Source organism: Mobula birostris, chromosome 1, assembly GCF_030028105.1.
Source record: "Mobula birostris isolate sMobBir1 chromosome 1, sMobBir1.hap1, whole genome shotgun sequence".
In the NCBI taxonomy this organism is placed as follows: domain Eukaryota; kingdom Metazoa; phylum Chordata; class Chondrichthyes; order Myliobatiformes; family Myliobatidae; genus Mobula; species Mobula birostris.
The window spans coordinates 4,964,425-4,977,878 of NC_092370.1; the positions used below are offsets into that span (position 1 = coordinate 4,964,425).

The window sequence follows — 13,454 nt, forward strand, 5'->3', positions numbered from 1 at the left end:
TCAACTGTCTGAGGTGAAAGAGGCGCTGTTGTGCCTTTTTCACCACACAGCTGGTGTGTACAGACCACGTGAGATCCTCGGGGATGTTTATGCCGAGGAATTTAAAGCTGTTCACCCTCTCAACCCCAGATCCATTGATGTCAATTACGTACCATACCGAAACAGGTATTACCTACGTGTATTGTCGCGATGCAAAAGTTCCTGGAGAATTTGCAAGTGGGAAGAAGTGGAGTGATTTTTGGAAGCTTGACTTTTAAAGCGTCATTTGCCAAGCAAATCACATATGGACGGTGCCCAGAACATCCAGCGAGAGAATCCTTCATTACCCGCTGCAGGCCTTATGTTCTGTGAGAGAAATCAAACCCAGAGGAAATCAAAGTTCTTATCAACAGTTTTTGCTAGCTGTTAAAATGAATACATCTATATATAAAATTCAGTGTGCACATATTGTTGTCACTGGACAAAAATATTGCACAGCACAAGATTTTTGTGCAAGCTGGTCATTACAAATTCGAGGGAAGATTGCTCTCACAACTCCGTGGTGCGGTTTGACCAATGCCTGATAAAGCTTCAGCATTTATCTGACCAACAGCTTAAAGTAATGCCGCGTGATCCGGTTAATGTCTTCTGTGTTGTCGTGGAGCAAGCGCTTTCAAAAGTGAATTGTCTGGGAATAAAAGAGACAGATTTCCATTTAATGAACTGGAGACTGGGATTCATTTCCGAGTTGAGATTTATTCCGACACCGGACACCCCGGGCATGCAAACGGCGTGGGCTTTTCACCATTCGTGTCAATCCACTCTGCACTAACGCTGATACCTTACTTTTCGCAATAAAATGCCCATTAATCTGACCTTCATTGGTATCTTGAAAGACTGGTCTGTAAAAAAGATTAGGAGTGAACTCTTCCCTTCGCCGTTTTGATGTTGCCGCCGTTATTTAATCTCTATCCACGACAGAGACAGCTGAATTCACAAGCACACTACAAGCGAACAGACATACACACCTCACATTTAATCGACCGCTGGGTTTTTAGTCACCAATTAAATATTTTTGAATTATCACACGCTCCGGTTTGTAAATATTTTCCCCCAAACAGGATTTACTGTGTTGTGTGGTGACAAATGCCCGGGAAAACAAAGCAAGTATCGCTACATGTTGCCAAATGGAATTTATCTCTGAAACCACAGTACTGTACAAAGTACAAAACGTTCACAAAGTGAGTGTATTATCAATGTACAGAAATGTCATCACATACTACCCTGAGATTCGTTTTCTTGCGGGCGTGGTCAATAAATCTATAGAATAGTAACTGTAACTGTAACCAGGATCAATGAAAGATCAACCAGAGTGGAGAAGGCAACAAACTGTGCAAATACAAATATAAATAATTAGCAATAAATAACCAGAACATCAGATAACAAGATAGCGAGATCATTGGTTGTGCTGACATCTCGATCAAGAAATAGACCATTCGATCCATCGTGTCTGCTGTGCCATTCCATCATGGTTGATTTATTACCCCTTTCAACGCCATTCTCCCGCCTTTTCCCCGGAACCTTTGTCGCCCTGACTACTTAAGAACTTTTCGGTCTCTTCTTTAAATATGCCTAATGACTTGGCCTCCACAGCCATATGTGGCAATGAATTCCACAGATTCACCTCATCTCCGTTCTGAAAGGACATGCCTCTGTTCTGAGGCTGTGCTCTCGGGAAACTGCGAGACGAGTGATCCATTGGTCAAGACAGCTGCGACTGCAGGACGGCGAAACGATGTTCGGAACCACAGAAAATGGCCCTGCAGGCGGGAGCCCGGGTTCGCCAACCTGTTGGAGAGTTTCCAGCCTTTCGGGTTTACGTTTCGAAAGTTTTTCTCAGTTTCATCCGCAATGTGTAGAAATCATTTCATATTTATCAAATTCAAAAAAGAACTGAAGATATATTTAGAACCAGCGTGGATAACTCCACTCACGTCAGTTCAACTCTGAACTGAGTCCGCAATCGACAAATTCACGTTCAACAATCCTACAACTCATTTTCTCAATATATATTCTGTAATATAATATACATAGAACATAAATCATAGAAACCCTACAGCACAATACAGGCCCTTCGGCCCACAAAGCTGTGCCGAACATCTCCTTACCTTAGAACTACAGAAGGTTACCCATAGCCCCCTATTTTTCTAAGCTCCATGTAGCCATCCAGGAGCCTCTTAAAAGACTCTATCGTTTCTGCCTCCACCACCGCTGCCTGCAGCCCATTCCACGCACTCACCAGTCTCTGCATAAAAAAAACTTACCCCTGACATCTCCTCTGTACCCGCTTACAAGCACCTTAAAACTATGCCCTCTCGTGCTAGCCATTTCAGCCCTGGGAAAAAGCCTCTGACTATCCACACGATCAATGCCTCTCATCATCTTATACACCTCTATCAGGTCACCTCTCATCCTCTGTCGCTCCAAGGAGAAAAGGCCGAGTTCACTCAACCTATTCTCATAAGGCATGCTCCCCAATCCAGGCAACATCCTTGTAAATCTCCTCTGCACCCTTTCTATAGTTTCCATATCTTTACTACAGTGAGGCGACCAGAACTGAGCACAGTACTCCAAGTGGGGTCAGACCAGGGTCCTATATAGCTGCAACATTACCTCATCTGGTCCAAGTGACTTATAGAATCATAGAAAACCTGCAGCACAATACAGGCCCATCAGCCCACAAAGTTGTGCTGAACATGCCCCTACCTCAGAAATTACTAGGGTTACCCATAGCCCTCTATTTTACTAAGCTCCATATACCTATCCAAAAGTCTCTTAAAAGACCCTATTGTATCCACTTCCACCACTATTGCCTGCAGCCCATTCCACACACTCACCACTCTCTGAGTAAAAAATTTACCCCTGACATCTCCTCTGTACCTACTCCCCAGCACCTTAAACCTATGTCCTCTTGTGGCAACCATTTCAGCCCTGGGAAAAAGCCTCTGACTATCCACACGATCAATGCCTCTCATCATCTTATACACCTCTATCAGGTCACCTCTCATCCTTCGTCACTCCAAGGAGAAAAGGCCAAGTTCACTCAACCTATTCTCATCATTATATATAAATTTCTGTATTTCTGGACAAGGAACAGAGGAAAGCAATAGTAATAGGTGTGGCAATCCCGAACAACAGGAACATCAGGAAGAGAGAACGTGAGAAGCTGGAGAAATCCCGGGGCTTGAGAGAGCAGATAGAGAGGATGTGGAAGGTTAAAGCCGGAGTAATCCTGGTGGTGATAGGAGCACTTGGAGCTGTGACACCTGGACTGGGAGAGTGGCTCTAACAAACCCCAGGAACAACATCCGAGATCTCGGTCTAGGAGAGCGCAGTAATAGGAACAGCAAGGATACTCTACCTGCTAGAGGACCCGAGATTCGGGGGAAAATACACATACACACCGCCCATAAGGGGGAGAGAAAAAAATACCTATTTATATAACCACACCAGAGCAAATTCCTAGCACATATAAATATATTCAGCAAAATAAAGCTGATCCCTGAATTTATATTCACACCATTTATCTTCTTTTGTACATCGGCTGTTTGTCAGTCTTTATTTATGTCTAGTTCCTCTATACATAATTTTAAATAAAATAGTAATTCTTCATGATAATTTCTATTGTATTTCATGCCTCTTCTCATTGCTCCATCAGAGAGAAGGTACAGGACATTAAAGACCCATGCTCACATGTTTCTTGGAACAGCTTCTTTCCCTCCACCATCAGATTTCTGAATGGACGATGAACCCATTTGCTCTTTTTGCACTCCTTACTTATTTTTTAAGTTTCTTATTGTAACTTGTAGTGATTTTTGTGTCTTGCACTGTATGGCTACTGCAAAACCACGAACTTCACAACATCACGAACCAACAGAATCAACAAACTCATTCGTAAGGCCAGTGATGTTGTAGGGATGGAACTGGACTCTCTGACGGTGGTGTCTGAAAAGAGGATGCTGTCCAAGTTGCATGCCATCTTGATCAATGTCTCCCATCCACTACATAATGTACTGGTTGGGCACAGGAGTACATTCAGCCAGAGACTCATTCCACCGAGATGCAACACAGAGCGTCATAGGAAGTCATTCCTGCCTGTGGCCATCAAACTTTACAACTCCTCCCTTGGAGGGTCAGACACCCTGAGCCAATAGGCTGGTCCTGGACTTAATTCCTGGCATAATTTACATATTACTATTTAACTATTTATGGTTTTATTGCTATTTAATTATTTATGGTGCAACTGTAATGAAAACCAATTTTCCCTGGGATCAATAAAGTATGACTATGACTATGACTATGACTATAGAGGGCTGTGATTTGGATGCAGGCCAATGGGATAAGGCAGAATGACAGATCAGTATCGACTAGATGGGCTGAAGGGCCTGTGTCTGTGCTGTAGTGCTCTATGACTCTAAGTAAGTTCTTTAGATATCATGAATGATTGAAAAATGTAGAAGTGAGGGGTTAGATTGAACTTCAAGTACGTTAAAGGTCAGCACAACTTTGTGGCTGGCTGAAGGGTCTGTGCTATGCTGTACTGCCCCCTCTGACCCCCGGTCCTCACTCTGACCCCCGGTCCTCACTCTGACCCCTGGTCCTCACTCTACCTTTTGCAAGTACCTGCAGTATCAATGTACTCTCTTTGAGCTTCAGTAAGTGTTATAATGTTGGGAAAACTACCACCAATTTTCACACTGTATAACTTTACAAAGAGAACTGGCCAAATAAACTGGAAATGTAACTACGTGCTAAAATAATTATTGGCCAGGATGTCCCTTTCTGCTTTTCTGAAAATTATATCAAAGAAACTCATAAATGTAGATGTTGCCTAGGTTTAGAATTTCATTCAAGATATGGCATTTCTGCAATTCTCGCACAGTCCAGTAACCAAGTGTCAATCGTGTAGAGTACCATGGAGAGTATGCTGACTGGTTGCATCGCTGTCTGGTATGGAGAGGGAGGGGTCACTCTACCAGATCAGGAAAGCTGAAGAAAGTTGTAAACTCAGCCAGCTCCATCATGGCCACTATCTTCCCTACCACTGGGGGCATCTTCAAAAGGCAATGTCTGAAAACGGCAGCATTCTTCATCAAGGCCCCTCACCCTCCAGAACATGCCCTCTTCTCATTGCTACCATCAAGGAGGAAGCATAGAAGCCTGAAGACATGCACGCAAAGTTTCAGGAACAGCTTAGTGCTCTCCAGCATCAGATTTCCGAATGGACAGTGAACCCATGTACACCACCTCACTATTACGCTCTCTTTTTGCACTTTGACATTCCCCCCGCCCCACGTTTGCATTATTTATTTGGGACCTGATGAAGGGTCTCGGCCCGAAACGTCGACTGTTTACTCTTTTCCATAGTTGCTGCCTGACCTGCTGATCCTCCAGCTTTTTGTGTGTGTTGTTCAGGATTTCCAGATCTACACAATCTCTTGTGTTTATTTTGTTCATATGACTTATTGTACTTTATAGAATTTTTAATGTATTGCATCGTATGCTGTTTCAAAACAATGAATTTCATGATGCATGTCAGTGATAACCTGATTCTCATTCTAAATCTTGCTCGACTCATTGAAGTGGCCAAACATCCTTCTGACAGAGGCAAGAGAGCTACCAATAGTGTTTCAGCTAACACCACAGCTGCTTTACACAAACGTATGATGCTTAAAACCACTTGCTTTGGGCCGATGGGGCTCATCAGTCGTGGTTGGCAGTTCATCGAGGAGAAAGAAAACTCTGATCTCAAACCTCTGCTGCCCTGTGGTTATACCCACTCATGGGGAAGCCTTCGGGAGTAAACCCCAATGGAAACTCCGGAGCTGGAGTCCCTGAGGCAGTCCTATGTTGAGTTCAACACTGACTGGAGACTCCTGCAACACCGCTGGTGCCAAACTGTATCGGTCTCTGCCATTCCTTTGGAGTCATCAGGGGTGTGGAGAGGGAGAAGCTGGTGCTTGGGCAGCAACTTGCTGTCAGTATTGTACTGTACTGCCCTGGCTTGTGTAAACAGCTAGGATGTAACCCCCATGGTCAGCCCTGATCAATAGAGAACCCACAATAACACATACACCAGGCATCAATGAGCACTTCATATGGGAGAAATGCCCTTAGTGAAACCTCGATTCAAACCGGTGAGATGACATTAGAGAGACAACGTATATTCTAGATATCCACAAAGGCAGAAGCTATACAGTAGCAAAATGACCACAAGACATAGGAGCAGAATTAGGCCATCTGGTCCATCAGATCCTCACTGTTCCATCATGGCTGAACTATTGTCCCTGTCAACCCCATTCTCCTGCCTTCTACCCATAACCATTCAAGCCCTGACTAATCCAGAACCATACCACCCAGGCCTTGCTCTCTTCTTGCAGCAGGAAGGTGGTACAGGATCCTCAGGACCCACACCACCGGGTTCAGGAACAGTTATTACCCCTCAACCATCAGGCTCTTGAACCAGAGGGGATAACTTCAATTGCCTCATCATTGATATGGTCCCACAACCAATGGACTCACTTTGAAGGATGCTTCATCTCATATTCTCAATATTTATTGCTTATTTATTTATTATTATTATTCTGTTTTTGTATTTTCACACTTTGCTGTCTTCTGCACTCTGGTTTGAATGCCCCAGTTTGATAATCTTTCATTGATTTTAGTATGGTTATTATTCTATCGATTTATTGAGTATACCAACAAGAAAATGAATCTCAGGGTTGTATATGATGGTATATATATACTTTGATAATAAAATTTACTTTGAACCTATCAAATTCTGCCTTAAATACACCCAATGTCTTGGATTTATGCTAATATAAGCAGGCATAATTTTAAGGTGATTGGAGGAAAGTATAGGGGGGGATCTTAGAGGCAAGTCTTTTTCCCCCAAGGTGAATGGAGTGTACACTGATGCCCTGTGCCAGGAGTGGTAGTAGAGGCAATTGAATTAGAAACATTTAAGAAACTCTCAGATAGGCAAATGCATAATAGAAAAATAGAGGCTATGTAGAGGGAACGGTTAGATTGATCTTAGGGTAGGTTAAAAAGTCAGCAGAACATTGTGAGCTGAAGGGTCTGTATTGAATCGACATTCTATGTTCTAATATTGTCCTGCAATACTAAAGATCCATGAGAAAACTGGAAATAAAGTGGATTGTTTCCTACATCTCAGGAGGCGCCCATCATTGAAGACAGGCATTAGAAACAAGATACACCATCCCTTTCTGAGCAGCAGGGTAGTTTCTGGTCGTTTGAGGAAAAGAGTATTTGAATATGAAGACCTTATAACTGGGTCAAAGTTCATGATCTATGAGGCAATATTGGTCCCTGTTATCCCAAACACTCTCGCAGCCAATGTTCTCAGCACTGAAACCTAATTCACTTCAGCTCCCTCCAATGGACAGATCAGGGACAAAGCCCATAGTCTTCCACATAGCTGAGAAACTGTTCTCATGTACCCTCAGTGGACACTGAGTGCGTGTTCATGATCTTAAGACCATAAGACATAGGAGCTGAATGATGCCATTTGGCACATCACCCCTGCCAGCAGCTCCTTCCAAGTTGAAATTAATCATAATGTGATCACTGTCTCCTAAGGGTTCCTTTACCTTAAGCTCCCTCATCGCCTCTGGTTCATTACATAACACCCAATCCAGTATAGCTAATCCCCTATTAGGCTCAACAACCAAGTGCTCTAAAAAGCCATCTCATAGGCATTTAACAAGCTCACTCTCAAGGGGGAACTTCTTCACTCAGAGGGTAGTGAGAGTGTGGAATGAGCTGCCGGAACAGGTGGGGGGTGCAGGTTCAAATTCAACATTTAACAGAAGTTTAGACAGGTACATGAATGGGAGAGGTATGGAGGGCTACGGTCCCAGTGCAGAATAATATATAGTCATAGTCATAGTCATATTCATACTTTATTGATCCCGGGGGAAATTGGTTTTCGTTACAGTTGCACCATAAATAATATATAGTAATAAAACCATAAATAGTTAAATAGTAATAATAGCACTGGCCACCACAGACTCGTAGAATTTCCTCAGCATCGTCCGGCAGATGTTAAAGGACCTCAGTCTCCTCAGGAAATAGAGACGGCTCTGACCCTTCTTGTAGACAGCCTCAGTGTTCTTTGACCAGTCCAGTTTATTGTCAATTCGTATCCCTAGGTATTTGTAATCCTCCACCATGTCCACACTGACCCCCTGGATGGAAACAGGGGTCCCCGGTACCTTAGCTCTCCTCAGGTCTACCACCAGCCCCTTAGTCTTTTTCACATTAAGCTGCAGATAATTCTGCTCACACCATGTGACAAAGTTTCCTACCGTAGCCCTGTACTCAGCCTCATCTCCCTTGCTGATGCATCTGGCTCTGACTAGATGGGCTGAAGGGCTCTATCAGTCATCACAGAACCAAAAGAATATGGTGGAGCAGACTTGATGGGCTCCTATGCCTTATGGAATTGAAATGTACACAAGTGATCCTCAATCCTGAAGACCTGACTAAGAAGATTTAATCTGAAAGAATTCTCACTAAATTGCCAAATATTGATATTATTTACATTCTCTGCTCTTACCTCTGCTTCTAGAGGGACCACGGTAACATAGCGGTTAGTGCGACGTTATTACAGCTTGGCCGTTCTGGAGTTCAGAGTTGAAATCTGACGTTGTCTGTAAGGAGTCTGTACGTCCTCCCCATGGAGTGCCTGGTTTTCCCTGCATCCCCTGGTTATCTCCCATAGGCCAAAGACAGACCGGGTAGGTTAACTGGTCATCGTAAATTGTCCCACGACTAGGTTAGCATTCATCAGCGATGTGATATTGCTGGGGAGGTGTGGCTTGAAGGGCCGGAAAGCCTATTCCATATTGCATTGCTAAATAAATAGGTGTGATTTCTACTAAGTGAAATGTCTCGGGTGTCAGGAAATGTAGAGGAGGATTAGCCCGCACACAGAACAGCAGAGACAATTCAGCCATGAGCAGTGAGTTTAATAGCAGACTGCAAAATAACAAACCTTAAGAGGTCACAAAACCAGAGGGAACAGAAACTAAACACAACAGACAACACGGTAAACTTTAGACTGGGAGAGTGACGGCTAGTAGCATCTGGTCAAGGGCAGCTAGTTCAATGAGTGAACAAGGTCTGTGGGTGAGAACTGGGTTTCAGTAGGCTGCAGGTCTGGTGACGAGTCTGCAATGAGTGGCAGGTGAATCCTATTAGCTGGGTGGGACTGGGAGGTGCCTGTTTGCACAGACTGGGAGGTGTCGGGGGAGCAGGCCCGATAACAGAACCATACAGTACAGCTACTCTGGGGCAGGAGACCCAGGAGCAAAAGGTTCCACACAACAAGAATGGCTATTTCTCTTCAACTATTAGAACTTAAAACACAGTACAGGCCCTTCAGCCCACAATGTTGTTCTGGCCTTTTAACATGTCCTTAAGATCAATCTAACACTTCCCTCCCACGAAGTATTCCTTTTTTTAATATCATCCATGTGCCTATTAAAGAGCCTGTTAAAAGTCCCTCTCTGCTGCCTTGTGGCCATACCCACCCACGGGAAAGTCTTCGGGAGTAAACCCCGACGAAGAAATCTGGAGCCGGGGTCCCTAAGGCAGTTTGATGTTGTTTACAACTTCACTCTGGCAACCGCTGCAACGGCACTTGTGCCAAGTTGTATCAGCACTTGCCCTTCCCTTGGACTACATCAGTGACATGGAGAGGGGGAACCCACTGCATGGGCAACAGCCGGTTCTTCAAATCTTCCTGCCCAGGCTCGCACCCTGGAGAGGACACAGTCCACCAGAGGCACAAATCCAAATCCCCTGGGATTGACAGCTGCCTACTAAAGGTTCCTCATGTATCTGCCTCTACCCGGCAGTGAATTCCACGCACCCACCACTCTCTGTGTAGAAAAAAGCTTACCTCTGACATTTCCCCAATACTTTCCTCCAAATACCTTAAAGTAATGCCCCCCCATATTAGCCATTTTCGCCCTGGGAAAGGTCTCAGACTGTCCACTCGATCTAAGCCTCTTATCATTTTGTACACCTGTATCAATTCACCTCTCATCCTCCTTCACTCCAGTGGAAAAAGCCTGAGCTCACTCAACGTATCCTCATAAAACATGCTCTCTAATCCAGGCAGCATCCTGGTAAACCCTCTTGAGCCAACCGCGACACCCTAATCACCACTGCAGTTTAGTAACATTGTGGCCACTCTAATCACTTTACACGAAAATGAATTTGTTGTTGTTCTAATTTGGTTTTTCGTTGTAAATATTGTGTTTATTTTCTTACTTTTCTCTGCGAGTGTTACTTATCTGATACTATGTGAAACTACCTGATACTATGTGCCCCTGGTGTAGCTGCGAGTCAGCTTCTGTTTGCAATACCAATTCGGATGGATAGGTCACGTCACCGGGTGCCCGAACCCCGTCTCCCCAAGCAGAACCTTTACCTCCCAGCTGAAGGTCGGTCAGCGAGCCCCTGGTGAGCAAAGGAGACGCTTCAAAGATAACATCAAAATCAGCCTGAAGAAATTCAACACTACATCTAAAAACCGGGAGAACATTGCAGTCACTGGAGGAAATCTGTTCGGGAGGGAGCTGCACTACATGAGAGCGACCTCCTCTGGGCCACCGAACTCAAGCGGCAGCTGCGAGAGGAGAAACTGAACAATCAAAAGATCCAACCACTAACCACAGCCACCATTTACTCTTGTCCACACTGCACCAGAATATGTGGGTCCCGGATCAGCCTCTAGATCCTTAGGCTTAGGAGAACAAACTCGACTCGGATGATTACACTACATAGTACATTGGCAAAACACACAAAATGCTGGAGGAACTCAGCAGGTCAGGCAGCATCGATGGAAGTGAGTAAACAGTCGATGCTTCGGGTCGAGACCCTTCATCAGGACGGGAGAGGAAGGGAGAAGACAGCTGAATAAGGTGGTGGAGGGAGGGAAAGCTGGATAGCTCGGAGGTGATAGGTGGAGAGAAATGCTGGAAATCTTGAGCAACACACACAAAAAATGCTGAAGGAACTCAGCAGGTCAGGCAGCACCTATGGAGATGAGTAAAACAGGCGACGTTTTGGATCGAGACCTTTCATCAGGTTTCGGCCCGAACCGTCGACTGTTTATTCATTTCCATCGATGCTACCTGACCTGCTGAGCTCCTCCAGCATTTTGTGTGTGTTGTCTTGGATTTCCAGCATCTGCAGATTTCTCTCGTGTTTGACATACCATATCGCTCTGTGCATACGTGTACTTGTGCATATAACATTATACTGGACTGTCACTTTGCAACTGAGCCGGTACCATTTCCCTCGCTTGGTCCGAGTGCCTGTCCAAATCTGCTTTCAATATGATTTCATTGCGCTGTTCAGTAGATCACAATCTGTAACTATTCAACAACTTTCACAATCGGAAATTTTTCATTCCGCATCTAACATCCCAATTCGAGAATTCGCTCATTTTTCTTCCGAAACACTCCTGAAACTCCACAGGTCTTTGGTTAAAACTCCGAATATCTGCTGGTTTTTTTCCTTGTATCTGCAACTTTGGTGTATGGAGGCGTTTTCTTAAAAATAAACTTGCGGCACTGCAATGTTATCGCATCACGATGGAACTGATTTTTGCTAACACGGAGTTAAACTGTTCTGCTGGCAATTGAATGCCGTCTGTCAGACTCGACAGAGCAAAACACTTCAATACTGTACCACGAGGTCAATCGTGTGAATGAGTGTGTGCGTATGTGTGGCGGCGAGAGTGTGAGCCCGTGGTGAAGGATGTGAGTGTGTGTGAGTGTGAGTGTGTGTGTGAGTGAGTGTGAGTGTGTGAGTGTGTGTGTGAGTGAGTGTGAGTGTGTGTGTGTGTGTGTGTGTGAGTGAGTGTGTGTGTGAGTGTGAGTGTGTGTGAGTGTGTGTGTGAGTGAGAGAGAGAGAGAGACAGACAGAAATGTGTGTGGTGTGCGCATGGTGAAGGGGTGTGTGTTGATGTACATACAGTATATATACATACGTCTGTACATAGGCGCAGTGTCTGTGTGTGTCTATGCGTGTATATTAGTGTCTGTGTGCATGGTTCCCGCGATCGCTCACCTCTCGCACTGTTCACTCGAACGGTGATGCGGACGGGCGACCTGTCGCGCAACCCCTTGGCCAGGTAAACTTTGCCGGAGTGCCGCTCCACTTGCACGGGTGCGTCCGCCGGGGACAACACCTCAAACCACCGTCCTTCGAACCTGCGGTCGGGCACCGTGTAGATGACGCTCCCGACCCTGTGCTGCTCCGACACGGTCACCGAGTAAAACTTCTCATCCGGTGCCGAACGAGCGGCTCTCTGAGCCGGGGCCGGGGCTGGGGTCGCCGTTCGCCCGTCACGGCCGTTCACACTCGGCGGGACGGGCTCCACGTCCACCTCCTCCAAGTTCTGACCGGAGAGCCGAGGGTCAGCAGGGCGGCTACCGCTCCTACTCGCCTTCCCTCGGTCTGTGGCGGTCACGTCCACAACAGCCGGTCTGGGCTCGGGCTTTCCGGCGGTGTTGGACGGAGAGACGCGTAGGGACGGCCCGGGGTCCGGGCGCGGGAGCCGGACTCGGGGTGGCTGTGGTGGACTGACCCCAGCGCCCCTCCCCGGGCTGCTTGCCGGGAAATTCCCAGACACGTGGCCGAGAACCACCGGGTTGCTCCGGGAGGAACCCGGCACACGCACTGCCACGGCGAGAAGCCACAGAAGCGGGAAGAGTAAGGCGGCAGACCCGAGAGAGCGGTACCGGGCACCGGTAGAGGTGAACATGATCCGTTCCCCACCGCTGCACACTAATTCTGTTCCTGGGCGAAGACAAGTCCCGCGGTTAGTAACTTCCAGACCAGAAGCTTATAAAATACTCAGCCGCCCCGGGACTACTGCCTGGAAACAGGAATCAGCCTCCCGAACCGGTCCGCAACGCGAAAGCAGACGCTGTGCGAGGCAGCTCAGATCTCCGGCGCTTCCCTCTTCGCAGCTAGGTCTAACCCCACCCACCCAGGCTTCCATCAATGGGAGCGTCGCAGAGCCGGGGAGGGGGTGGGTATCGGCCGGTTTTCTCTCGGATGAGAGCCACTAAACGGTCCTTATTGCTCTGTTTTTTAACTCATCTCCGCGCTGCTCAGCTGTGTTCGCAAAACCTCTCAATAACAATCTACTTGACCCGTGAAATGGGTGTACAAGATGATAAGATGCGGAGACAGAGTGGACACTCTTACCCTGCGGAGAAATAGCCATAATTTTAAGGTGATTGGAGGAAAGTATGGGAAGGGGGTGGCAGAGGCAGATATTTTTTACAGAGAGTGCTGGGCGCATGGAACACACTGCCTGGAGTGATTTATCTTTAGGGCAGGTACATTAGGGACATTTAAAAATCTCG

General features: G+C 46.2%; 1 protein-coding gene across 1 annotated transcript in view; it reads right to left on the reverse strand.

Moving 5' to 3' along the window:
• The window catches only part of LOC140201278 (neural-cadherin), a 286,782-nt gene extending 273,938 nt beyond the window's left edge, over positions 1–12,844 (reverse strand). Inside the window, exon 1 of the mRNA XM_072265547.1 lies at positions 12,148–12,844. Coding sequence (XP_072121648.1) covers positions 12,148–12,844 — 697 coding nt within the window. The remainder of the gene's footprint in view (positions 1–12,147) is intronic.
• Between the last annotated feature and the right edge of the window lie 610 nt (positions 12,845–13,454).